At 36.8% G+C, this 27182-nt stretch overlaps 3 protein-coding genes across 8 annotated transcripts; 1 reads left to right on the plus strand and 2 right to left on the minus strand.

The window, feature by feature from the left end:
- Positions 1 to 489: 489 nt before the first annotated feature.
- Positions 490 to 9627, plus strand: LOC113331452 (paired amphipathic helix protein Sin3-like 4). 6 transcript variants are annotated; one of them, XM_026578161.1, is made up of 25 exons: positions 490 to 627; positions 738 to 798; positions 890 to 982; positions 1404 to 1562; positions 1673 to 1856; positions 1949 to 2047; positions 2146 to 2313; positions 2396 to 2660; positions 2829 to 2965; positions 3519 to 3594; positions 3683 to 3712; positions 3938 to 4188; positions 4268 to 4422; positions 4815 to 4942; positions 5053 to 5307; positions 5417 to 6094; positions 6192 to 6286; positions 6733 to 7365; positions 7455 to 7555; positions 7643 to 7781; positions 7874 to 8026; positions 8139 to 8299; positions 8392 to 8503; positions 8619 to 8800; positions 9123 to 9627. In XM_026578161.1, the coding sequence occupies exons 3-24, from the start codon at positions 909 to 911 to the stop codon at positions 8775 to 8777; spliced, it is 4212 nt and encodes a 1403-aa protein (XP_026433946.1). In that variant the 5' UTR covers positions 490 to 627; positions 738 to 798; positions 890 to 908; the 3' UTR covers positions 8778 to 8800; positions 9123 to 9627. The 6 variants fall into 6 exon arrangements, with proteins under 6 accessions (XP_026433946.1, XP_026433947.1, XP_026433949.1 ...); XM_026578162.1 differs by having other exon boundaries at positions 2399 to 2660; XM_026578164.1 differs by having other exon boundaries at positions 917 to 982.
- Positions 9628 to 11361: 1734 nt separating this feature from the next.
- LOC113331517 (60S ribosomal protein L7-4-like) lies at positions 11362 to 16610 on the minus strand. Its single transcript, XM_026578228.1, has 7 exons — positions 16562 to 16610; positions 12781 to 12970; positions 12583 to 12692; positions 12451 to 12508; positions 11956 to 12035; positions 11743 to 11845; positions 11362 to 11653 (listed from the first exon to the last, which is right to left on the minus strand). The coding sequence occupies exons 2-7, from the start codon at positions 12961 to 12963 to the stop codon at positions 11438 to 11440; spliced, it is 750 nt and encodes a 249-aa protein (XP_026434013.1). The 5' UTR covers positions 12964 to 12970; positions 16562 to 16610; the 3' UTR covers positions 11362 to 11437.
- A 353-nt stretch (positions 16611 to 16963) lies between these two features.
- Positions 16964 to 23415, minus strand: LOC113331487 (DExH-box ATP-dependent RNA helicase DExH15 chloroplastic-like). The gene is made up of 16 exons (XM_026578194.1): positions 22843 to 23415; positions 22578 to 22753; positions 22307 to 22420; positions 22021 to 22129; positions 21856 to 21942; positions 21368 to 21486; positions 21092 to 21272; positions 20286 to 20885; positions 19934 to 20212; positions 19307 to 19513; positions 18718 to 19083; positions 18392 to 18628; positions 18032 to 18252; positions 17824 to 17923; positions 17582 to 17728; positions 16964 to 17413 (listed from the first exon to the last, which is right to left on the minus strand). The coding sequence occupies exons 1-16, from the start codon at positions 23329 to 23331 to the stop codon at positions 17315 to 17317; spliced, it is 3531 nt and encodes a 1176-aa protein (XP_026433979.1). The 5' UTR covers positions 23332 to 23415; the 3' UTR covers positions 16964 to 17314.
- Positions 23416 to 27182: the final 3767 nt, after the last annotated feature.

A 27182-nucleotide genomic window follows, 5' to 3' on the forward strand; every position in this document is an offset into this window, starting at 1 on the left:
TTTTTTCCTTAAAAATGGGTGCGCGCCTTCAAATTTCTGGTCGTGAATTTCACAATGGAGAAAATCTGAAAAATGGGTTTATCCGTAGTTTTCACTATTTTCAATCATACTTTGATTATTCTTTCTTAATTTTGATTCATGGACCTATTCTTGTATCCATGTCCATAGAGATGGAAATAATGGAAATTGAAAACCACGTTTCTTAATTAGATAAAACATTACAACTCGGGTGGCACGCCGCGCCGGCCGAAACTCCCCGACTAATACGTCGACAACAAACGGATCGAGTATCCACCCCCTAAAAGTCCAATGGATTCGGTAAATTTAGTGGGCTTTTCTCCCCCCTAATTGTTCTTTTATTCTTACACTCCAATTCGAAGCCCACAGACCGGACCCAATCTAAAAAAAAAAAATGGAAAAAACTTACTAATTTGTGTTTGTTTATTTTTCCTTCTATACTTTACCTCTGTATATATAAAGAAATTAAAAGGGTATTCTTCCTCCTTTATTTTAACGCTCATATGTATTTTTTTTTCACTTTCAATGCAAAACCTTAACCTCTTCTCCTTACAAGTAGTTTGCTGCTCAGCTTTCCTTTTTTTACTTGTAGGATTCTCCCTCTCAAAGGTTTTCAATCTCCCACCTCCCTCTGGTTTTCGGTGGTAATTTGTCGTTTTCGTTTTGATTAAGCGAACTCAACTAACTAACTAATCTTGAGTTATCTTGTTTATGTGTAGATTTGAATTGAAAAATTCGGTCTGGGTAGATCTATTTTCCATTGATTCTGAGATAGAATTTGTAAGTATAATTTGTTTGATTATTGATTGAAGTTGGGGGGTTTGTATTTTTCAATTTGGGGATTTTAATTTTTTGATTTTTTTTTGGTTAGATAAATTGTTGTTGTGTTAATGAAAAGGTCTAGAGAAGAAGCTTACATGGGTTCTCAAACTAAACGACCAGCAATATCGTCTCGAGGCGAAACGTAAGTCTGTTTAATTTGATTCTTAGATGGCTTAATTTGATTTTGTAATGAGATTAGTTGAAAATATGCAACTTTATAGACTGATGATTCTTGGTATTTTGAATCTATAAATAAAGGTGTTTCATTGTGTAGTTTACTGATTGTTTAAGTGATTAGTTAAATTGACTTTGTATGGATGGAATCTAGGTCTAGTTAGTTATCAACTAGTTCTTCTTCTCGAAGTGATATCGGCTTAAGGGAGGGGTATGTTGCATGAATTTGTCGTTTTATTCACGTTTCTGTTGGTGGTATCTGGAAGATTAAAACGTAGATTTACTCTGGAGTTATAGCTACAGGGTTATCTGTACTCAGTTTGGTAGTCTATATTTGATCTGTAAAGTTGTACTGAAATATCTTTTTTTTCAATTTTGCTTAACAACAGCTCTGGACAAGCTCAGGGACCTGGAGGAGGAGTAGGGACGCAGACACTAACAACCAATGATGCCCTAGCGTATCTCAAAGATGTAAAGGACATGTTTCAGGATAGGAGGGACAAATATGATGAGTTCCTGGAAGTTATGAAAGATTTTAAGGCTCAAAGGTTCTATTTTTCTTTCTATACTTGTTTTAAATTCCATAAAAATGCATTCTTGGGGTGTTTTAAGGGCGGAAATTTACTATTTTTCTTTCATTTTTGTTTGTTGCTTTCAGAATTGACACAACAGGGGTTATAGCTAGGGTGAAGGATTTGTTCAAAGGGCATAGAAACCTTATTTTGGGTTTCAATACCTTTTTACCTAAAGGTTATGAGATAACCCTCCCACTTGAGGACGAGCAACCACCAAAGAAACCTGTAGAATTTGATGAGGCCATTAACTTTGTTAACAAAATAAAGGTTACAAATTTGAAGTTAGTTGATTTTTGTAGACGGTTTTAGTTTTGATATGGGGCTTTTCATCTAACTCGTATTTTATTTTTTATCTTCAGACACGATTCAAAGATGATGACCAGGTTTACAAATCATTCCTAGATATACTGAATATGTACCGGAAAGAAAACAAGTCCATCGCTGAGGTTTATGCTGAGGTAAATATTTCTTTTCGCACTTGGTCTTAAACCAAGACTTAGTTGGGGTGAAGTGAACTCCTGGAAATTTACTAGAAACTGAAGTTTTATTCTTGCAGGTAGCTGATCTTTTTCACCTTCATCAAGACTTGCTCAAGGAATTCAAACATTTCCTACCAGACACAGACTCTACACAGCACGCTCCATCGGGCAGAAATTCATCTTTTCCTCGACCTCATGAGAGAAGCTCTGCTGTTACTGCTTCAAGGCAATTGCATGGGGACAAGGTAACTTTCTGAATCTTCAATCTAAACTTGTTGTTTGCTTTCTGAATCCTCAAGCCAGTGTATTATTTACTTGCAATACCAGCAGAGGGAAAGAACTACAACATATCATGCTGATCGTGATCTCAGTGTGGACCGGCCTGATCCTGACCATGAAAAAGTAATGGGAAAGGAGCATCGGAGACGTCCCGACAAGGAAAAGGAGAGAAAAGGAGATCGTGATAGAAGAGATCGTGATCATGTTGAAAAGGATCCTGAGCAGAAACGAAAGTTTAGGAGGTCTGAAGAGACCAATGACCCCTTTCTCCAAGATGGGGAAGGTCCATATGATGACAAACCTTCCTTGAAGAGTGAGACATCAGATACATCTTCTATATATATGGAGTTTACTTATTTTAGCTACTATTTATTTAGTCCTGGTGGAGGGTGAAATATATATTTTTCATCTTCAGCTTGACATATAATACTGATGCGCATACTGAGACTCTCGTATTGTTTTCTATTTCAAAATATTGCAGGTGCTTACCCCCAAGAGTTTTTGTTCTGTGAAAAAGTCAAGGAGACGCTAGGCAATTCTGGTTTATACCAGGAATACCTTAAATGCTTGAACATCTATAGCAAGGAAATTATCACGAGAGACGAACTGCAAGGCTTGGTGTGTATTACACTAATATATGTTTTTCACTCTGTTAAAGATTTTCTGTACTTCTTTTTGTGCCATCACGGTTTTCATTTATTCTCCCTAGCATTTGGTTTCTGCTTATTTTATCGTGAGGTCACTAGTCTGTGTATTGCTTATATGCTTGGCGTAATAAAACTTGAGGATCATTTTAAAATGAAGCACAAATCCTCCTTGATACACGTGTTTTAGTAACTTATGATGCGTTATCTCTGTGTTCTGAATAAACCTTTTCCTTAATCTTCTTATTGATGAATTTGTTTATGTACTTGCATATGCTGGTTCTGATTTTCTATACATGTTAGATAATTAGAATGCGAAAGTAACTCTCTTTGGTTCTGGGTATTCTGGAGAAAATTTTCCTCTGGTTTATGTTACATTATCATTTATCATGTACCTTTTGAAATAGAGGGATAGTTATTTGTTCTGTTATTTTGTTTTTTTGCTTGGGGTCTCTAAGACTCTAAGCTCCATCTCTAGATGTTCATTCAATGAGATTTAATGTGGAGTTGTTGCTCTTTCTTTTCAGGTTCGTGATTTACTTGGAAAGTATCCTGACCTTATGAATGGGTTTGAACTATTTTTGTCGCGTTGTGAGAAGATTGGTATGTAGTTGGAACTAGTAAGACTTTCAATTTTGGCTATAGCCTTTTTTTTTTCCTTGGATGTTTCTAATTTATATCTTCCCCGCAGACGGACTTTTGGCTGGCGTCATGAATAAAAGTAAGATATGATTAATTTCCATATGCTGTAGATTTTGCTATAGAGGTTTCATATATCTTTTGGAAAGTGTGTCATTAGTTCTTTGATTTAAAAACTTTGAAGGCTGGACCACTTAAATCTTGATTGTCTATTCCATCTACATTGTGTAATCAATTTATTATTAGTGTTGTTGGAAAGTTCTGAAGCCTTGGTATGAATGTGCCCGTATCCTCTTGAAAATTGCAGAATCCTTATGGAGTGAAGGACATGTACCTGGATCAGTGAAGGAAGAAGAGAGGAATAAAGAGAGGGATCATGACAGAGATGACAGGGAAAAAGAGAGAGATCGGGAGAGAGAGAGGAAGAGAGTTGATAGAAATGCAGGTCACGAGGCTTCGTTTCTAAACAAGGATAAGTATATGGCCAAACCCATATCTGAGCTCGACCTTTCTAACTGTCAGCGGTGTACACCGAGTTATCGCCTTCTTCCAAAGAATGTAAGCGATTTTCACCGTTGATTCCTCCCCTAACCATTTTTGTTTTTGTTCTGATACCATTTTTGTTAATTGAGTGCAGTATCCTATACCCTCAGCCAGTCAACGGACAGAGCTTGGTGCTCAAGTTTTGAACGACTTTTGGGTATCAGTGACTTCAGGAAGTGAAGATTACTCCTTTAAGCATATGCGGAAGAACCAATATGAAGAAAGTTTGTTTAAATGTGAAGATGACAGGTAATGTGCATTTTCTGCAACATTGGTTTGCTCTATACCGTTGTTTGTTTTTAAACATGTGGTGAGTTATTACACTGTCTGTTTCCAGTTTCTTCTTGTGAACCTTGCAAACGAATCTTGCTTTGCCGGTATGCATGACACAGTAATTGTTTGTAGATAACGAGAAGTTAGCGACACCAATAAACTAGTTTGCTTGACGAATAACTGCTGCTAATTAAGTTCCTATTAGGAGCATGCTACTTATTCACTTGTAACGCTTACTTTGTGCAAGCAGAATTCTCTCTGACGCTTTAACCTCTTCTTCATTAAAGGCTTTGTTAATTGCCAATGTTGTGGTTCTGAAGATCGACTTTGATTTCTCATTTGGTATATAACATTTCATGTTAACTCAGATTCGAACTGGACATGCTATTGGAGTCTGTGAATGCTACAACAACACGTGTCGAGGAATTGCTGGATAAGATCAATGATGATGCTAGTGAACTGGATAGTCCAATACGCATTGAGGATGAGTTTACAGGTTTGGAGATGGATTGTACTTTCATCTAGTAGTCGAACTCATGTTCTTTCCTGTTGGTAACTTTTTTCTAAGAACATGTCTATTTTGCTTGTTTTTTTTTTTTGTCATAGCCCTAAACCTGAGGTGCATTGAACGTTTATATGGTGACCATGGCCTGGATGTGATTGAAGTGTTGCGCAAAAATACATCTGTTGCACTGCCTGTCATACTAACCCGTCTGAAGCAGAAACAAGATGAGTGGTCAAGGTGCCGTTCAGATTTTAACAAGGTCTGGGCAGAAATATATGCTAAGAACCATCACAAATCACTGGATCATCGTAGCTTTTATTTCAAGCAACAAGATGCCAAGAGCTTGAGCACAAAAGGTAACTTAAATGTCTCATAATTGGGCTTATCTTGTTAATTTCTCTTGTCTATACCCATGCTTCCTCTGCTCAGCCAGTGACTGTACTCTCATATGCGGTTTTGCCTCAGGTTTATTGTCCGAGATTAGAGAAATCAATGAGAAGAAGCGTAAAGAAGATGAAATGCTAGTTTCAGTTGCTGCTGGTAACAGACGGCCGATAGTTCCAAATCTGGAATATGAATACTCTGATTCTTCGATACACGAAGACATATATCAGCTTATCAAATTCTCATGCTCTGAAGTTTGCACAGCTACGGATCAGTTGGATAAAGTAATGAAGATTTGGACAACCTTCTTGGAGCCCATGTTCGCCGTTCCTCCTCGAGCACAAGGTGTAGAGGACACAGAAGATGTTGTCAAGGATAAGAATCATTCTGTCCGAAATGGTTTGGCAAGTTTGAGGGAGATTGAAGGTATATCTAGTGCTGACACTGCCATTACTAATTCCAATCAATTAAATCACCTTTGCAATGGGGATGGCACCTTTGTATCTGAAGGACAAAATTTCCACAAGACTAAATTGGTAAATGGGGATGCAGATAAAGAAGATGATCTTCGCGAGCAAGATCGAAATACCCACAAGAGTGATACTTTCGGTAGTACTTCACAGCAGGGGAAAGTCCAGACTAATGCCCCCATGTGTGATGAAACTTCAGCAGCCTGTAAACGGCTAACTGATTCTAATGCCTCCACAGTTATTAGAGGAGATCAAAGTCTTGATAGAACTAATGTGGAAATTACATCTGGTATGCTGCTTAAATTCACCATGTTGGCGATTTTTAATCACCTTAATGACTGATTCTCCAACTATTTAACACTTACTTCCTTCTTTTGGGTGACAAGGGCATGGCACTACTCCTTCCAGATCTGTTGTGGCCAGTGCTGTGGAGAGTGGGCTTGAGCGGGCACTTTCTGCTGAAGCGTTGCCTTCATCAGAGGTATAATTTTTAAAATTATTTGTTCACATCTTAATTTGCTCCCTTAAAACATAAATATGCGCATCTGTTTGGTTGTTATAAATGTTAAAAAGCATATCAAGATTTTAGAAATCCAATAAATTGCATGGACTATTATTTGGTGCTCTTGTGCATACATTTGTGAACTCATTCTGGTCAATGCTTCAATCTAATGAATATGGAGTCACTTGCTCAAGTTTGCATTTTGTGCAATTTTGTCTTTGTTATAAATGTTAAAAGCATATCAAGATCTTAGAAATCCAATAAATTACATGGACTATTATTAGGTGCTCTTGTGCATACATTTGTGAACTCATTCCGCTCAACACTGTAACCCATTGAACATGGAGTCACTTGCTCAAGTTTGCATTTTGTGCAATTTTATCTTTTATCTCAGTACTAATCAGAAAAGCTATTATGTTTTGTAGAGAGGAGGTGATAGTTCGAAACTGGGGATATCAGCTAATGGTTCACTGATGGAAGGAACCAAAGTACATCGGTATCACAAGGATTCTACTGGGCACCAAAAGATAGAAAGAGAAGAGGGTGAATTATCACCAAATGGGGATTTTGAAGAGGATAACTTTGTTGGCTATGGAAGTAGTGGGCCAGCTAATAGAATCTGTACTAAAACAAAAGATAGTGCTGCAGTATCCAAGGATGGACAAGAAGTTAAATGTCGTGTGGAGGCAGCAGGTGACAATGATGCCGATGATGAAGGTGATGAAAGTCATCAAAGGTCAACTGAAGACAGTGAGAATGTTTCTGAGACTGGTGAAGGGGTTTCAGGTAGCGATTCTGGGGATGGTGTGGAATGTTCACCTGAAGATCACGAGGGAGAGGAAGATGCTAAGGTGGAAAGTGAAGGTGAAGCAGAAGGTACTGCTGATGCACATGATGTTGAAGGTGAGGGGTCATTACTGAAGTTTTCAGAGCGGTTTCTACAGACTGTAAAACCTCTTGCTAAACATGTTCCTTCAGCATTACAAAACAAAGAAGGGAAGGATTTTCGAATATTTTATGGAAATGATTCCTTTTATGTGCTTTTTAGGCTTCATCAGGTAAAGTTTTTCTCCTTGTTTTCTTCACCGGGTAAACTATGTTTCGCCTTTTTGCTTATTCATCTGATTTTGCTTTTGTATTTTGTCAGACACTGTATGAGAGAATATTGTCAGCAAAAACAAATACTTCATCAGCTGAAAAGAAATGGAGAGTTTCGAAGGATACAAGCCCTCCTGACCTCTATGCCAGGTTGTTTAGGTGTTGATGTTTGTAACTTCTGATCTGATGGTATACTAACTGGATAACTAATTTGCGGTATTTCTTTCTGACTTACAGATTTATGAGTGCCCTATATAATCTACTTGATGGTACAGCTGACACTGCGAAGTTTGAGGATGAGTGTCGTGCTATTATTGGAACCCAGTCATATATTTTATTCACACTAGACAAATTAATATTCAAACTTGTCAAGCAGGTAACTTGTACATCTTATGCTTCTTAATTCTTTCCTTTTTCTTGAAGTGGGTTTGGCTGTTGCAAGATTCTTATGGATTGTGTTTTTCTCAGCTTCAAACAATTGTTAGTGACGAAATGGACAATAAACTTCTTCAACTACATGCATATGAAAAATCAAGGCAGCCTGGGAGATTTGTAGATATAGTTTATCATGAAAACACCCGTGTTCTTCTTCACGATGAGAACATCTATCGCTTTGAATATGTAAGTTTTCATTACGGGACTCTTTGTGTCCTTTATTTGCTACATGTACCACATATTATATTTCAAAGGGGGGAGATAATAGCATGTCATTGACAACTTTTCTCTTTTGCAGTCTTCAAGTCCAAACCGCTTATCCATCCAGCTGATGGAGTCTGGGAACGAAAAGCCTGAAGTCACTGCCGTAACCCTGGATCCGAACTTTGCATCCTATTTGCACAATGATTTCTTGTTAGCTCCTACAAAGAAGGAGGTGACTGATGTCTTCCTTGAAAGGTAGAGAGCTGCAATGGGTCTTTTCAAATATATCATTATTTTTATAAATGGGGTTCACGACTTGCGCACTACTAATAATATTGATTTTGCAGAAACAAAAGAAAATTTGCTTGTGAAGATGAATCATCTTTAGCATCTGAGGCTATGGAAGGTGTTGAATTAGTCAATGGTCTCGAGTGCAAGATAGCTTGCAATTCGTCGAAGGTATTCTGCCCTGTTTGATAGTGTCAGTTTCTAATAATTGAAATAATTCTCTGAGTGGATTGATTGCACTTCTACTTCTGTTGTCCTAAATTTAGAAACTATGTACTTTTGGCAGGTCTCATATGTTTTAGACACAGAAGATTACTTATATCGCACAAGGACGAGACGAAGAAGTCTTTCTGAGGACAGATCCTCATGCCATGGCCAGGCCAAGTCCATGGATGGTCATCCGGCTAGAGTACAGCGGTTCCACAGATTGCTATCTGGATCTTAGTCTCCTTTACGAAAGGTGTAAAGGTAAATTGTTTTGGTACTAGAACTTCTTACTTGTTTATTGGGGTGTAGTATAAACTCTGCATGAAATGATTAACGAACTAAGCAAATATAGAAATGATTACTCCAGTTCCACCATTTAACTATCGGAATTGGTCTGGGAGTGTGATGAAAACCAACTAGCTTTATCAGGTTCATGTTTTGAGCTTTTCGGTAGCAGAACCATGAACGTCCCTGTGTTGGTCGCAAAGTAGTAGAAAGGACAAACTAAAATCTGGCAGATTAGACTGATTATAGAAACCAAAATAAATCAGCTTCATGTTTGTTTTTTATATCTTTTTTACAGGTAATACTTTCTTACATTCGGATTGCTGATGGTCCCTGCCTTCTGGACCTTCACCTCCACTGAGCAAAGAACTTGCACTGAACCACAAAAATAGAATATTCTTTGGCGTCATCAAGCAAAATAGCTCTTGATTAGAAGCTTTCTACCAGATTTTTTTCCCATACAAGTCCTGCCAGAATCCACGCAGTATCAGGGAATGCTTGCTGCCATTGTTGCTGTCTACAGTTGTAAATGTAATTTTTATAGTTCTTAAGTTGGCTATCAGAGCCACCCTTGTGTAAATAGTGCGAGTCTTTAGTATTCACATCTTCTGAGGGATGTATGTCCATTGTGTTTCTTTAACTATTTTTTTCTAGTAATCTGCCCAGAACAGACAACAGCGGCATATAAATGTACCTGTTTTTATTTCATCAGAATTGCTATAATATTTGTTGATGCAACTTTGACAACCAATACATATGTCTATAAGATTGGTTAATACAAATATTTGCTAGAATATTCTGCAGTGATTGTTTTACTAGCATTCGACCATGACTTAGTTTCCAGTTCGATGGGCTAATCAGGCACTATTGCATTGGTTGTTTGACAAACTCAACCTATAATTTAGCTATCCAACATCCAATTCCTTCACGTAATTTTGACAAACTCAGTATGCAGCTTCTGCGTAAGCTATCTATATGCATTTAAGGCTGCACAGGAACCGAACCGGAACCGGAACAACAAGTACAGGGACCGGGAATGGAGAAGGGAACCGGTGTATGACCAGGTCAGGTACTCGGTTCCTAATGATTCCCGGCCTATACCGGACCATATGTCCCGGTCATTATCAGTCGTTAGATTTTTTGATCATAAGTGACCACCACCATCGATCCTAGGTTTTCAGAGTCGTCTATATCTTATTTATTCTATTGAGTATCGACTATTGACCACTCGTTCTTCTTCTTTCTTTCTTTCTTTCTTTCTTTCTTTTTTCTCAAACTGAAGAGCAGAGAAACTGTAGTCTGTAACTCTGTATCAAATCCACCACCACCTTCTTCTCCACCACCACCACCACCATCTGGGTTTGACACGAATCATGGTATAAGATTGATGACGATGCGGATAATGATGAATCAGATCTGTAATTGTTTTCTTCTGTTCTTCAATTATTGTTGTTGTCGAACTACCTGGTGATGGCGATGGACATGAAACGGGGTTTGATTAAGGAGATGAAAATTGTGATTTGAGATGGGGTTTGAATCAATTAAATGGATTAGACTTAAGTTACAGGTAAAACCCAATTTTTGGTGATGAAATTGGTTTTCCAGTAATATTAGGGTTTTGTTTTTGAAGGTTTTGAGTGATTTGAGGCAGAGGAGATGATCTGGTAAAGAGTAGTATATTAATTTATATGTAGAATGTAGTTCAAAGGTCTTGATTTGAAATTGGTGGTGCTAGATGATTTCATGCAGTTCATTGATTTGAACTCAGTTGAAGATGGGTGGTTTTCCCTCTATCAATTTTTTTTTCGTTTTGCTTGTATTGGGTTGCTGTCTTTTGGAGTGTAGATGAATGAGTTCTTGACTGTGTTTGCAATTATTTTTTAGGACCGAAAATATTAGATGATGTTTGGCGTAATCACTGTAACCGGTTTGGAGTAAAAAACCGGTACCAGCCTAGAACCGGACAGGTACTACCGGTACATGAACAACACCGGGACAGGTACAGGTACCGGTCCTAAAAATGATATACCGGTCAACACCAGTTATAGGGACCGTTTCTATAAGAAAACCGGACCGGCTTTTGTGCAGCCTTATACGCATTCTATTGGTCAACCCTGTCCGGACTGCTTCCCCAGCACATTGTTCTCTTTTCGTTAGTTCTATTAGGTAGCACTCATACCTGGCTTTTTTTCTTCTACTCTAAGCCACAATGAGTCATCATTTCATAACTTAATGCATTTCTAACTAGCCAGCTTGAGGTATATGCTCAAGTATGCATCTTCTGCTGCGCACTACTTTGGAACTTTACACACAAAGTTGTGTGTTTGTCCATATATTTCATTTCCTTTCATTCATATATATAAAAGAAACTGCATACTAACGAATATTCAGCAAAAGATAAAAGATACTGAAGTTTTCTATAAACCGTAAGTATTGGGTGTATGCCAAAACTTGAAAACTGAAAATAACCAACCATCATCACTAATTTCATGTCTTTAGCTACAAAAATAAAGTTCAAGGTGGGAGTTAACATAACTCTTAACTTACTAGAACCACAAAGATGTCAGATAAGGAACCTCAAGATGTTTAGATAAAGCAACTTAGGTTGTCTCTCTAGTTCATCCTCCTCATAAGTTTGTTAATGTAATCTTCACGGTTTCCTGCATCACCTCCTTCAACATAATGGTTTCTCTTCTTCTTGAGCCCACCCAAAGGTGCACTCAGCTTAAAGGGCCACAGGAAGTTGTTTGCTTGCTTGAAGTGGGGACCAACTGTCATGATCGCATGAATAAGATCTTCAATGCAGATGATTCCATACTTGCCCAAACCCTGCGATTAATTTGCAACTTCTTAGAATCATCAATGCAAATTTCCAGAACCGTTAAAACTTGATATCAACTATGTGAATCGTTTCAAACCTGTTCGATAATGGAATTGTCGGTCAAAGCGGTCCTTCGCTTGTTAAGCTTTCCATAACCCCTTTTGTAGATCAATTCCTTGACAGTCTTAAGATTGGGATATCTATAAGATTAGACAGTATAGTTCAAATTAAAGTTAAAATCCCACCACAAAAACTGAACATACATAGCTGCACCACAAAACCAAACATCAAGAAATCGGAAGATACACACCCATAGGTAACGTAAGGCCCAACTCTTTGCAACATCTGTAATGTGGCTTTGTTCACCTTAAGAAATACTCCATTAAAGATCTGCATTCAGAAGAAATGCATATACATTAAGGCCAACTGTTTCGCTGCAGAACTTGTCAACATAAACTGGCATTTACAAAATAAGACTAAGACGTAATTCTCACAGCTTTCTACCAGATCTTGCAACACCCATGTCCATTTGGTTGTACGTGAAATAATAGTATTTGTATGTATACTAATTTGTGTTTTCAAAATACCTCTGACATGAGGATATAGCTAACCACATACACCACCAGAGATGTCTTCACATTAAAATGAACCATGAACTAGTATGGTGTTTATAACTATCATACTCAGCCTGATGGCATGAGGAAATTGATAAATGACTACTTACGGAGTAGAACGCGGGTAGAAACAAACATCATCTTAAAAAAGTATGATCCTATATATAGGCAGACAAGCAGGAATCAATCACCTGTCTTAGACGCAAAAGCTGCAAAATCTTTTTTGATTTTGGGTCCATGGCATTGATACTGCAAAACAACAAACAATACAAGAATTAAAAACCAAATTGATGTCAGAAAATTAAATATGTTTAACAAATAACAAAATATCCATACCCCTGATTCGAACGATAAAGAGCAGCTTAGCTTCTGGGTTAACGTAAAATCCTCCTCTCAACTTCGCCTCACGCTTCAAATTGATTAATTCCCTTTCCTACACAATCAAAAATATTTCATCATTTAGGTGAAAATGCATATTGAAGATGATTCACATGAATTGAAGAAAAGCCTGAACTATTGACCTTTTCGTTGTATTCCTGTGCATACTGCTTAGCTCTGTTGAAAATAAGTTTTCTGTTCTCAGTGTTCTTCTTCTTGGCAGCTTCGAGTTCTTGCTTCTTTGCTAGTTCACATTCATCACTCCTCTTCTGCTTCTTCAAAAAGGACTCTGGAACCATGGGCCCTGCTTTGACTTCTGTGGCCATCTCTTCTCTGTAGATTATCTAGGGGTGCACATACCCCACCCATACCCGCCAACCCTACCCTACCCGCCAATTTTTTAACCGTATCCTACCCTATCCACTATTTGGCGGGTAGGGTGGCGGGTAAAGATTTTCTTAACCGCCAGTAAACGGGTAGGGTGGCGGGTAAATCTCGAAATTATCCTACCCTACCAGCATACCCGCCTATTTATACTATTGATCTCTACCAGCATACGCACTCTCAGCAGCAACCGAGTTGTTTTTATCAGGATGAAGTAACAATGCCATTCTCTTGTATTGTTTCTTTATCATATCTGAATCAACGCAATCGACATCGCCATCCAAGATATCCAACACCCCGTACCAATCTGGTATACTGACCTCGCAAAACTTATGATTCCATGGAGTATTAGGATCATTAGTTCTACTAGCAACAATAGTTTTTATTTCGCTTTCATAAGCAGCGACCTGAACCATATAAGCCGCCATATACTGTTGTATACCGTGGAGGTTAGGAAATGTTTCTTGAGCCATCTCAGCTAACCATACCGCCCCAGAATAATCTCGTTCGTTGAATTTTACTTCTGCGTCTTCAATGATTGCTTCTGCTTCTTCCATGATTGCTTTTCAATGGGATTGACAGAAGAACAACAGCACTTGGGAGATTGAATTCCGACCACGCTGCACCTTTCTTTCTTTCTTGTCTTGTTGTTTCCAAATTATATGGTCGTATCCTGATAAAAACGGTTATACCCGCCACCCTACCCTACCCGACCCACCAGAGAATGGGTTGGGTAGGATCTTACCCGTTTAATGGCGGGTAGGGTGGCGGGTAAAATTTTTCTTAACCGCCAGTAAACGGGTAGGGTGGCGGGTATAGGCCATATCCTACCCACCCTACCCGTTGTGCAGCCCTAAGATTATCCATCCAGTCAATAAGTATAAAAAACAATAATTAAAAAATCTAGCAACTGTTGACTCCATCTTAACTACATTATATGCGTATGAAACACACCAACTATTGGAATTGAGGTGTAAAGATAGTTGTATCCCAGGGACAGTATTAGGGGTGGCTTACCTAGGCTGAAGCCCACCCCAAATTTTCTAAAAAGTTGTTTCGGCCGTGTAATTTTTGTAACCTGTTTTGAGGCATACCATAAATTAAGGCATACTCAATTTGAACCGAACCTTGTGTATTTTGCCTAGGTTCGGCTGATAACTTCAGCCCAACGTATGCCTCGAAACATTTTGTTATGCCTCAAAACAGATTTCTAATTTTTAACATTTGTTAAATTTAGCCCAGGTATGAATTTGAATTAGCCCATTATGAAGATGTGATGTACGCGGAAGTAATCTAAAGATATTGAAACACAGTCCCATATGGATTTAGTTTTGATAATATCATCTCAGCCGTTCAAATAAAGAAAAACACGTGTCTGTTTGGTATCTTAAAATCAATTATTGAATAGGCTCACCTGCTATGTGTGTGTCGATGCTTGTTTTACCTAGTTTAATTGGGGGCCATAACTTCTAATTAGGGGTCACGGAATTTTGTTTGCCCCCCAAATTTTTTAGGGGTGTAAAAATCGGAAAATGAATATACTATTTTACTCTTGATTAATATTTTTTTTTTCAAGTAACGACCCTTCACCGACATTAACGATAATTTAGGGTCGTCATATACATCATGATCAAAACAATAATGACTCTAAACTGTCATACACTAACGACTTTTTTTAGAGATTAACGACAGTGTATAACGACATTTCTAAAATATTAACGACTGTTTAAGTCGTCAAATACGTAACCAAAACAGTAACGACCCTTCCAAAGGGTCGTCAGGGAATTGATCATTTTATGACGACCCAAAACTGTCGTACATTTCCGCCATTAATGAATCTTCGACAGTTTAGAATCGTCACTTAAACAGTCTAAACATTAACGACTGTTGAGGGTCGTCAATGAAATTTTTTAATACTCTGACGATTTTTCATAACCTGGAAAAGTTGCAGGTTTGAGTCGTCATTTTTGGTGTCAATATATTGACGACTTTCTAGAATCGTTGGGGTATACATCCCTCGACATTGACGACTCTTTCTCTGTGTTGTGACATATATCCAATCCATGGGAGAATTTAAGATAATCTTACCATCAACACAATCATCTTTGTTGCTTGAACCTTCCCCAACATCATTTCCCCTACTTGAATTACTCACTTCTAAAAACCCTAAATTTTCCTCTAAAACCTCCTCTTCTTCTTCTCAACTCAAACAACAAAAAAAAATAAAAAAAAATAGATTGATTCTAAAATCTGAATTTAATCTAACCACACTAATTAACTTAACTTAATTAAATTTTAATACTAATTATTCAGGGGCAGTTTAGCCATTTAAAAATATTTTGGTTAAGGGGTGACTCAATTTGAGTTTTAATGATCTTTTTTGTCTTCTAATGGAAGGGCCCTAATTGTTTTTTGGGGCCCCCAATTAAACTAGGTTGTTTTACTCCTTTCCGTTCTTTTACTACTCATGTATATTAATTAACTAGAAAAAGGGTGTGAAGAGTAGTAACATAACCACCCCCACTTTCTCGTGTGTGCTTAATTAGTTACCCTTAGTCCAAAAATTACCAACAATAGTTCACTACATCACTTAACTAGATTATCACTCCTTAGTTGGTTAGTTTTTCGTTTTTCTCCCTTCCCAAATACAAGTATATTGAAAAGGGCATAAGAGATCTAGAAGGACAAAAACGGCTGTGCAACAACAAAACCGTAACCACCTCCGCGAATGGTGCTCGGGAAAAAGAAAAAGCTCTCGAGTTGAAACCTGATATGCAGAAAAGAAAGGCAGCATGTCACGTCGCATAACTTGCATATTATAGTGCATTTATGATTTTGGAATTGAAAAAGCAAAAAATCCTGGTTCCGCCGCTGTTGTATCCGAACCACTCCACAAATGGAAGCTTATAGCTATTTCAAACCATTACTGGGTTGGCTGCTCACATCTATTCCTGGCAAAGAAAACATATTATGGGATCTGTCAATCAAACAGATCCCAAAAAACAGAAACATCCAATCTCAGAAGCGATCAAACCCACCATTTGACACACATGCTGGTTTTAGGATTTATCCAACAATAAATCATAATTTTATCCCTAATTCAAGTTGTAGCTACTTCATATCAATTAAGTTGTCCATGACAAACAAACGTATTAGGGTAAACCTAATTAAAAAGGGGCAAACCCTCCCTTTCATATGACAAGTTTATCATACAATAAAAAGAACATAAAAAATGAAATCAGAATGGGATATCTCAATCACCATTTAATACACATCCGGAACTCAATTTGAGGCTTAGAGTAGAAAAAAAAAGGCTAGATAATCTTTAGCCATTCCAAGCTAAGCCCTAGATTCTTCCAAATCATCAATCACTATACTCCGATCTTTCTCAAACCATTTCATGCCCGTTACTCTACTGAAGATCATTTCACTACCCAAATCAATTGAAAACATAACAAGTAGAAACGAACATACATCAAAAATATGTTTACAAGATAAAAGATCTGGAATACCAAATCGAGATACAAAATGTTTACTTACCACCTTTCAGCGACCTGGTTAGGGTTTTTGGAGTCTGGCTTTTCTCTCTATCCTCTTTGGCTCGATAATGAGAAAAAACAGAGAATATAAGGGTTTTGTAGGGTTTGTGAAGATGACCCAAATTCATCTAACGGCTGTTACTGAATAGAGAGAACCGCACCGTTGATTTACGGTCTTGTGTACCAGTGAAATTCATTTTATGCGCAGGGCAGACTGCAGTGATATGTTATTGCCTTGGACTCGACCAGATATGGACTTTGGGCCAAAAGTGTCTGCAGTGATATGCTAGCAACCAATACAAATATTTGCTAGAATATTTGTTTATTATGTCATCAGATTCAGAAAGTTATTCAGTAATTTTTTAGTCAGATTCAGAGAGTCGAATTCAGACGAGTCAGATGGTTAGAAAACAACCTGTAAGTTTTAAGTTTATTGTTAAGGCCCAAGGGCAAAGAATGTTACAAGAACAGAGAACCTTTACACATGCCAGGCACCTAAAACCCGACAATCCCACAGAACTAGACCAGAGATGTTGCAAGATGACTTCCAGAGCTACTTCTCGGACTTTGATTTACTATAAGTGTTCTCATCTGGTCTTCTGATTTTACAACTTCTCATTATTTGCAGTACCCATTTGAATGCCGAATACATCTTACACTTTACATTGCAAAATTTGATATAACATTAAATTTTTATCGAAACAGCTCTTAAATATGCTAGTCATGGGGATATACCACGTTATTACTTACACCTCTAACCAGCAAGCTCGCTTATTGGAGGTCGGTCCATGACATTAGATGCGGCCAACGCATTTTTTTGCAGAACTGGGTCAATATCAGGCAACTTAGGAATCTGTGATCAAAATATAGTATGCATGTTATAACACGCACATATACGAACTTCATTATCTTTATTCTTCTTCACTTCTGGTTAATTTTGATCGAGCACCATAAAACTTTCATAGGAATATGATTACACGACTACTTTAGACATCTAATAAATATTGAGATTGCCACATACCTGAACCAATAAATCGATTGTCCGTCTTAATAGACGAGCTAAATCCCCGTCATCCATTGCACAATCCATCATAATTTCTCGCCAAGTTAAGCCAGAGGCCCAAGCTTCGATGATTCCAGCAAATTGACTATCCAATGCACAAGAAATCTGTAACAAAAGCGTAATTACATTTCATATTTTGTGAATAATAATGGAAGGTACTTATGCAAAATATCAAGAAAGCCCTTTTCCGCCAAGCTCACCTTTACACCATGTTTTTCTTGGAGCTGAAGAACCGAGCTTCTTTGCTCATCCAGAAGCTTGATCATGTTTAATACAGTAGCGGACGGCTCATATACGTAGCTGCAAAATGACATGCAGCAATTTCAGCTCGGAAAGAAATCTGAATGACTTAAGGCAACATTAAAAAAGTAGAAGTACAAGCAACTGAAATAAAGATAAAGATAAAACCTATTATTTTTCCATGGACGAAGCTTAATTCCTTCGGAAACTAGACTTCCACAGACAGCAGCTAATTGAGCTGGCTTTAAATCTAATAATATTTTGTTCCGGAGCACCATAGCAAGCCAGAGTTCATTTTCTCCTCGAATGGCTGCCGCTGTTTCACCAAGTGGAAATATCACGTGTGTATTTTTATCCAAAGCTCTTGCTTCATGTATGACATTGCTGATCTGATACAAAGAGGAGATGTTGCACACATCATCATATGTAAATGAACGTACTATGTCAATTTCGCACACCAAGTTTTTCACTAAAGATAGCTAACAGTTCATCAGCTCTTAAATGGAAAAGAAAGTGTAGTTGAAGTACCTGCAAAAACTCCTTCCACCCAGATGGTTCAATTTGCTCTATTCTATTAGTTAAGCGAATTGATCGAGCCCTTAGTCGTTCAATCTTTTCCTTGGTAAAGTTGGTCACGTCAATGATCTTCTTATATTCTTTGAAGCCTTCACTACGCGAGATTTTTTTCTTCAAACGAGACACCATAGTTCTTTGCTTTTTGTAACGTTCAAGAGCATCATGGAACACTTGTGACCTTTCTAGCACCTGATCATTGACATTAATTCACATTTATTAACAACTTACATAATATTGCTTGTATTTAACAGTTCGACAGAAAGAAGGGAAAGCTCTACCTCATCATCTTCTGAAAGGCTACTCAAGACTGGCACATTCAAACTCCAAGACCATGTTTCAAGAGATCCTTCCTTACGCCAAAGACCTCCAAATTCAGACTCAGACAGCTTTTCCCAGTCAATTTCTTCCTTATCAAGTAGCGACTGCATAATTTCTCGAGGCGAAGCATCACCCTCAGCTAGAGGAGCATTGGGCAAGCCCGTTCTATAAACTGTCTTAATCGACTTCTGTGTGAAGAGATACCAGGAATTATCCGAACCAAGAGCCACGTAATAGGACAACTGGGCATCAAGTTGTCTGTCACTATCTCCAACCTCCAACTCATTATCCACAGTGTTTAGTTCAAAAGAGTCATCTGCATCAATCTGTCATGTAGGATAAATAGCATTTTAAACTGCAGTTGAATCATACGGGTGCTATAGGATTCTCATCAACTCTAAGTACCTAATCCTTAGATGGTGGAAAATAAATGCCAAAGCATATATTTGCTTTTCATCGAAGATAACTAAGAAAGGACTTCTTTCAAGTACTTTTTGAAAGAGACTTCAAAGACACAAGAATAATAGTTCTTTTTGGAACTTTGCTTACCATGTGCTTGACTTTAGAGCTAGAGAGTGAAATAACCTCGCCCAAATAAACAGCAGGGACTAAATGCATAAACCCTTCACTATCCTTGTGTTGCAAGCATAGAAAAGGTAACTGCCCATCTTCCAACTCCTTCAATATAGGCTTCAGAGCGGCCATTCTTTGTATTTCCATCTCTCGTCGCAGCTTCGTCCGAAGTCGTTTTTCTGCCTGAAAATGCAATTGCCTAGCATATGAATTCACATTTGTTTGAAAATAATAATATCTTTCGCAATGAACTTAAGAAACACATCAATGCATACAATCAATATTGATAGCTAGGGTGAGTGCTATATGACCTTGACCACACTGGGACGCAGAGTTGCTCTGTGTTTAAGTAGATCTATAACTACTCGTATAAACCAGAGAAATGTATCCAGTGTACCATCATGTGCAACTTGCTAAACAGTCTACATTAATGTTTAGCAAAAATAGAAAAACGAAAACGCTTCAATGAAGCATTTTCACAAGAATGTAGAAAAACGATAATGCTGTGAAGAAACAGATAACAAGGTAAAGATAGTAATAAATGAACATACAGAGACTTATTTTGCCTAGTGGTTCATGAAATGCAGTGATGAGTGAGTGTACCCGTAATTCTTCCTGCAATGCATGTATCTCCTTATATGCCTTCGCAGACATCTGTTTTCGGCTTTTTTCATCAATAGCAGCATCAGTAACTTCAAGAGTTAGGAAGTCGATCTCTTTTTCTATTTTGGCGAGCTCTTCTTGGGCAGCAATCATGACATTGCTTCCAACATAATTCCCGAAACTTTGTTCAATGATCTTCCTAGCTTCATCCAATGTTCGCCCTGCTCGAAAGACTTTTGTTTCATCTGTCTCCTTCGATCTACGAGTTACTCTTGCACCCTGTACACAGCAAAGAAAATGTTATTTACTGAAAAGCCTAGCATTAATACAAAGTTAAGCTTACGGTACTTACAGCGAGGAGGTTTAGCACCATTCCATACGAAGCAGTAAACTGCGACACAAGAGGCTCTAGTCCAGAAAAGAGAACCTTGCAGCCTTCTTCAGCTCCTTCATTGGTACCTTGAAGAAGGACAACATGACCCTTTTCATCGATACCTCTACGGCCAGCTCGACCAGCCATCTGAAGAAGTTCATTTGGACTTAACTGGATACGTCCAGTTTCACATCTTTTGCTAAGAGAAGAAATAACAGCTGTTCTAGCTGGCATATTGATCCCAGCAGCAAGTGTTTCCGTCGCAAAAATAACCTTAATCAGTCCTCTCTGAAACAACTCTTCAATAAATGACTTCCACAGGGGTAAGCAACCAGCATGATGTGCTGCAACCCCTTGCCTCAGACCTTTCACAGAAGACTCTCTGATGGCATCAGGATATTGAATGCGAAACTTCTTCAATGCTAGATCAACTTCAGCCATCTCACACTCATCTAAAAGCTTGCAGTCTTCAGCATACTGAACCGCTACATCACACCCTTTCCTACTAAAAATAAACCAAACAGCTGGCAGCATATCCCTTGCCCGAAGGTGCCATAATGTGTCTCTAACCTGTGGAACCTGGATGAGATTAACTTACGTTAGATAACTGACTGTCCTTGTGTTAGTAAAGGGTAAATGTCTGAAACTGAGATACGGTCTATGTAGTTTATAAAATGTTTAAAAGCGTATAAGTGAAACAAAACAAGCCCACATCTTTTTCTGAAAGATGGAGAAATGAAAAGGAAACTGAGTTGGAAATCAATCTACTAATAATGTTAGTGTACCTGTGACCGGCGAATGTTGTTTATGTCATTTTTAGAGAGTGCCGACTGTCCAGATATATCCGAAGCACTATTATAGCGGCGGTCACTTTCTCGCCTTCTTGAGTTCCTGCTTCTATATCCATCTTCCTTGAAAGGTTTAACTCCCGCAGCAGAAAGTTGTAGATAATTGAGTGATAATTTCCTTTTGTGATGGTAATCAGAAGCTAAAAGTTAATGAACAATCATATCGTTTACAGAAACAAGGGAAAAAACACAAAAAAGGTGAGCGAGATGTACCTGTTCATGGCAGTTCCTTTGTCATTAAGAAGAGGTGACAGAGATTTTTTTGTAGAGAAATGCCAAGTCAATGGAACTGGTCGTTTAGTGGATGTTACCAGCTCTGTTTTACCATGAATCTAGACAAAACCGAGAAAATAAGAAATGCTACGAACAGATAGGATGAGCCTTAATAATAAGTTAAGTCGAGGTAATGCCTAAAGAAGGTAGCAATTAGCTTGCAAAACATCCAATCATCAGGTATTCCTGCTGTCCTTTTCTTTATGATGCATACTTTAGAACTATTCACTGCAGTTACTTTACATATCAGGCCTACGACAATGTATTACCCATTTACGACCCTTGCTTAATTACTTTTTTAAAATACGACTTTGAAGTATATCCAATGATGAAGTGATGAAAATGCATAGATTAACAATGATATAATGCAGGGTTTGTTACACAATTTAATATTTAGCACAATTAAGGTCATAGCAAGTGCATGTTACCTGCTCAATCCAACCAGCCAGCTCATCAGCATTGGCAACTGTGGCTGAAAGACATATAAGCTGAACTTCTTTAGGAGAATAAATCACCTGAAAATTTGCAATGCTTATGAGGACTAACAAAAGAATATCCTAAGATATATTTTAAGCATTAAAATAGAGACTTACTATTTCTTCCCAAACTGTACCCCTGTAGATGTCACTAAGATAATGAACCTCATCCAAAACAATTGCATCGACGTGAAATAATCCACTACCAGAAGAATCGGTTCCAACACTGTAGTAGAGGCAGCAGCGAGCCAAAAGCAAAAGTTTCTTTGATCAGCTAAATCAACTAGGGGAAGTATGAAAATTGCTGAATTAGAGATGAACCGAAGCCTAGAGTTCTACGAAACACTTCGAAGACCAAAGTACGCTCATGAGTCTTAACTTGAACAAAGCAATAAAATGGTACCTCTGATACAACATATTCCTTAGAATTTCTGTTGTCATAATCAATATGGGTGCTTCTTTGTTAACTGCAGAATCTCCAGTAAGTAGACCAACATTACTTTCACCAAACATATCACTGCAACAACAACAAAATACGCCGCCTTAAATGCCAATCATCTTGCACATAAACTGCTGAAGTTCATACTAGGAGACTCAACTAGAAAACATTTGTTATCAAGGAGAAAAGAATCCATGTACTTAACACAAACAGTTAACATACTAAACATTTATACCGAAAATCTCTAAACTTCTGATTAGACAATGCCTTCAATGGGGTTGTATACAATATTCGCCTTCCCCTTGCAATCGTAGCTACAGCCGCGGCTTCAGCTATCAATGTCTTTCCACTACTAGTTGGAGCAGAAACTACAACTGATGAACCTCTTAAGAATGCTTGTATAGCCAATCTCTGACACAAAAACCAAAGTAAAATCAACAAACAAAACATATGCAAAAATCAAACTTTGAATGTAGAATTGAAATTTTGTAAATAAAAACCTGAAATTTATCGACACGAAAGTCGTAAATAGAAGAGAGTTCATTGTAATCAATAATCCCTTCACCTAATTCTTTAACATCGTTACAAAGTCTTTCTACTCTTTGCCATTTATGTTCTTCATATCTAGATGAAGACGAAGAAGATACAATTAATGAATCACTTTCTTCTTCGTCGTCGTCTTCATTCGTATCTTCATCAACAATGAATTCTTCATATTCCTCTGCAGCTACATCATCATCATCTTCATCTTCCTCCTCCTCCTCATCCTCTTCTTCTTCTTCAACATCAGATACTTGCCCCTCTATTGAAAAATTAGACCTTTTTCTAAAACTATACAATTTTGTCGAACTTATCTTCAATGTCAGGACTCTTGTTCTGGCAAACCCTAGGTTTTGATAAGATGGGATTGGGAAGAAATTGAAGATGGGTTTTGAAGATATGGATATACAAAGAGGAGGGGTTGAACAAAGTGGAGAAAGAATCTCCATTTTTGAAAGAGGGGGGAAAGAGCTTTGTTTGAGCTCTTCCTACTTCTCTCTTGATTTTATTTTGGTGGGAAAAAGAAAATCTATGTTCTTTACTGAATTATTATCCAATCTTCTTTTCTCATTTGGAGTTGTTAACGGATAGTTTGACGTGTCGTACCCGCAATTTAGTTAATAAAAGTCAAAATCAAATCAATCTTTAGATATTAACTTGGAAATTTGGATTAGAGTGTAATGCATGCATGTTTGTTTTGACACTTGATTCATTCGGCCATTCTAACAATGTAAAGTGTTTTCGCTTCTAACTTGTATGATTTTTGTTTTAAGAAGGCGAAGGGTGAAATATTTCTGTTTTTGGTTGTCAAACAGGTTGTAATCAGCTATACGCCACTTGAAGAACTACGTCCTAATCAAAGGTCGGTAACAAAGACTGATTTTCCTTTTATACTTTTTTCTCTTCGATCTATTTTTATATTGTATCAAAGTCGAAGAATTTAGTAAATAAATGAATTTCAAAAAAGGATCATGTCACAAATAAACCAGTGGCAATTATCTTGTGAAATTTCGAATTCAAGTTTCGGCCTGATGCATTTCGAAATTAAGAGCCAAGTAAGAAAAGTTCTATAAATTTTGCGCGTTTGAGTTCGCAAACCTATTCAAGAGCCAGAAGTTCCCGAACTCAAAGTTCACTTGATTTCGCGAACCTAGTCAAAATTTAAAGTTCCCAAACTCTAATTTCACTTGATTTCGTGAACCTAGTTCAAATTCAAAGTTTCTGAACTCCAAATCTCCTGAGTTTGATCGTAAATCCAACCTTCTGAGTTCGCAAACCTAGTTAGCCTTCGAAGTTCTTGAATTTGGAACTCGCTTGAGTTCTTGAACTTAAATTGGTGAAGTCACGATCTTAAGATGCAACCGCCAATTTCCTATAATAGGTTTGGTGCACTTATTTCTTTTGTTTAAAAGGAAAAAAAATTTGAGACACTTATGAGTTGTTATTCTTAGCTTAATTCCTTTGCGAAGAAAGTTTTAAGTTCTTCCACGAATTGATCTACCTTGTGAACCAAGTTCTGGGTATCGATTTAGGTACAATGTGCACATATTGCCAATTTATATTTTTAGAAGTTATCTTTAAAAGTAATTTACATATGGTAATTACTCAGTGTCAAATTAGTCTAATACTTTAATCAATGGAACGAACCTCAATACAAATCAAATCTATCCAAAAATATAATTTCTCTAAATCCAAAGAAAGAATCTAGATTTAGCAGTATTAAGATTTACTTAAGCTGCAAGAAATCGTTACTTACATCTAAAACAACTATATATTGGAGACATCCAACAACAAAGAAACTCAACCCCTACACGATGTTTATCTTGTTGCAAAACCACAAAGCTCTGCAAGGTAGATTTGATAAAAATGAGGTAATCACTCCGGTAAATATATTTGATAATACGAAGTTTTTTTTTTTTTACTTATGATTATTTAATTTAGTAAAAAGTTTTATTTATGAAGTATTATAAAAAAATATCTTGAAAAATAATCTTGGAAAAATCTGACGATGCCTTCGTAGTGTCTTAATGTATTTACTTTGTGTATTAGTACAAAATTAATTACTAAAAATATAACGTGTCTCCTATGTTAAAATCACAATGTACTAGAAATATAATTAAAAACAATTAAATATTGACTTATTTATTAGATATGGATATGGATAAATATTCAGAGGAGGGAAAAAGGTAATATTGTTTGGTTGAAAAACGTAGATACCTCAACATTTTGGTAAGAATTACAATAATTTGGAAGAATGTGGGTAAACCCAGTTGCTTAAAAGTTTTATGTGTGCACTCTAATAACTAGTTTTATATACTTATAAGCTGAAGTTGTTCATAAGAGTTTAAAACTTGGTTTCTCGATAAAAAGTCTAATGAAACAGAATTTGGTTATAATATTTGCATTCAAGATACTAAAGAAGCATCATTTAAAATGGGTACTGACTTCGAACTAAACTTATGTAGTTCAAAACATATCCTAGATTATCTATTTGAAACATTGTTTTTCACTCACAAAGCATTTTTGAACAAAAAACTTTCTTACCTTTTAATATAACATGAACATGAAAAAACCAGATCTACCCGAACCCCCTTCTTCAAACTCATAACAAATCATTTCTAGACCAACCATTGAAAGTCTTTCGGAACAAGTTTCGGGGTTTGCAAATTTATTTCTTATCGATGGTGCATTATTTCATCTCTTTATAACGTGAGTTGACAAAGATTATGTTGGAAAGTTCAAACTATATTTGAGGTATATCAACAAATCTGGTGCAATTAGCATACCCAACAGGTACGTAGAAGGAAGTGAATCTGATCTGATTAGACACCAAATGGAGCATTTTGAGACTAGAACAACCGATCAAGCAATTAATGTGATCAAGTTTGTGTTTGGAAGTGTGTTGAAGTAAGAAATAAATTTAAAATATGGGTATATTGACATCAGAGTTATAAAAATAAATGGATAAGTGACCCAGCACAGATATATGACCAATTGATGGACATCGTCAAAACATATTATCCTTAAATGAGAAGGAGAGTGATTTAGAAAGAAGTAAAGGAGAAGGGTAATTAGGAAGAAAGTGGAACCTTAAATATTATTATATTGATGATGTAAATTTAGTGTGTCGTAGATGCACTAAAACATATGTATGTATCAGGATTTGCTTTTTCATTTGATATTGTAGACTGTAATTAAAATATTAGTTTCTACTGTTAATTAAAATATTCCAAATTTTCGGCTAGCTCCTAAAAACAACTGATTCAGATTTTAATCAATTTGTTTATGTTCTGGATTGAGAAGTATGATACACTGCTCTAAATATGCAATTCAAAGACACATGTTTTGCAGTTCAGAAGTTGCTCTAAGTTTTTTGCCTCTGTTTGTTTGTGATAGGTCAAGATGGATAATTGTACTACTCATTGCTTCTACCGGAATATGCATGTTTTTAAGAACATTTTCAAAAATAAAGAAATGATGTTGAAGAAATTTGATAAAGAAAATGGTAAACCAGATCATATGGTTTTAAAAAATGTTCTGCAAGACCTTAAGAACGAATTAGAAACTTGAAATAAGATGTAAAATATTTATTGGCTTGAAAATAGTAGGGATGAGTTCTTTTAATGAGCATGATAGATGTACCAAATATTTTCTTGTGGTGGCTTCTAATAAGAAAAAGCATAATACTTTCTTTGTCCCTAGATAGATGACCTATTCATTTTCAAAATTTGGTCCTACTAATAGGTGAATGTATCATTAAACAAGAGATATTTCTAACAACTACCATTTTAGTTGATTACTATTAAGTATTAAAAAATGTGTATAATTGGATAACCAGTTTATATTCGTTATATAGGTGTTTTAAAATGTTTTTTAACAGTGTGAATTTTACGAGTACCCGTGGTATAGCTTGAGAGATAAATGATTTCTAAATTTAACTAATTCTTATCCATGAGGGAGGATATAGTCACACTCTTATATTCATACTATCTTACACTTTGGGTGGCATTTTTCATACGTTCCACATACAAAGATCCATATTCCTACTAAAAATAAGAACATTTCGAGACGTATAACACTACCATTTGCTACGTTGAAAATCAGTCGTCGAAAATCAATGGATTTTTAACCGTTTAAGATCGATAGATAGTAAGGTTTGGTATTTCAGAACATGCTCATTTTTAGTAGTTATATAAATTTTTATAAGAGGAGAAAATCTCAAAAAAAAAATTAACTTCAAAATCATTACAGATTAGATTTTATTAGGAAAAATGTCACCAAAAGTTTGAGATAGTCTGAA

Source organism: Papaver somniferum, unplaced genomic scaffold, assembly GCF_003573695.1.
Source record: "Papaver somniferum cultivar HN1 unplaced genomic scaffold, ASM357369v1 unplaced-scaffold_125, whole genome shotgun sequence".
Lineage (NCBI taxonomy): Eukaryota > Viridiplantae > Streptophyta > Magnoliopsida > Ranunculales > Papaveraceae > Papaver > Papaver somniferum.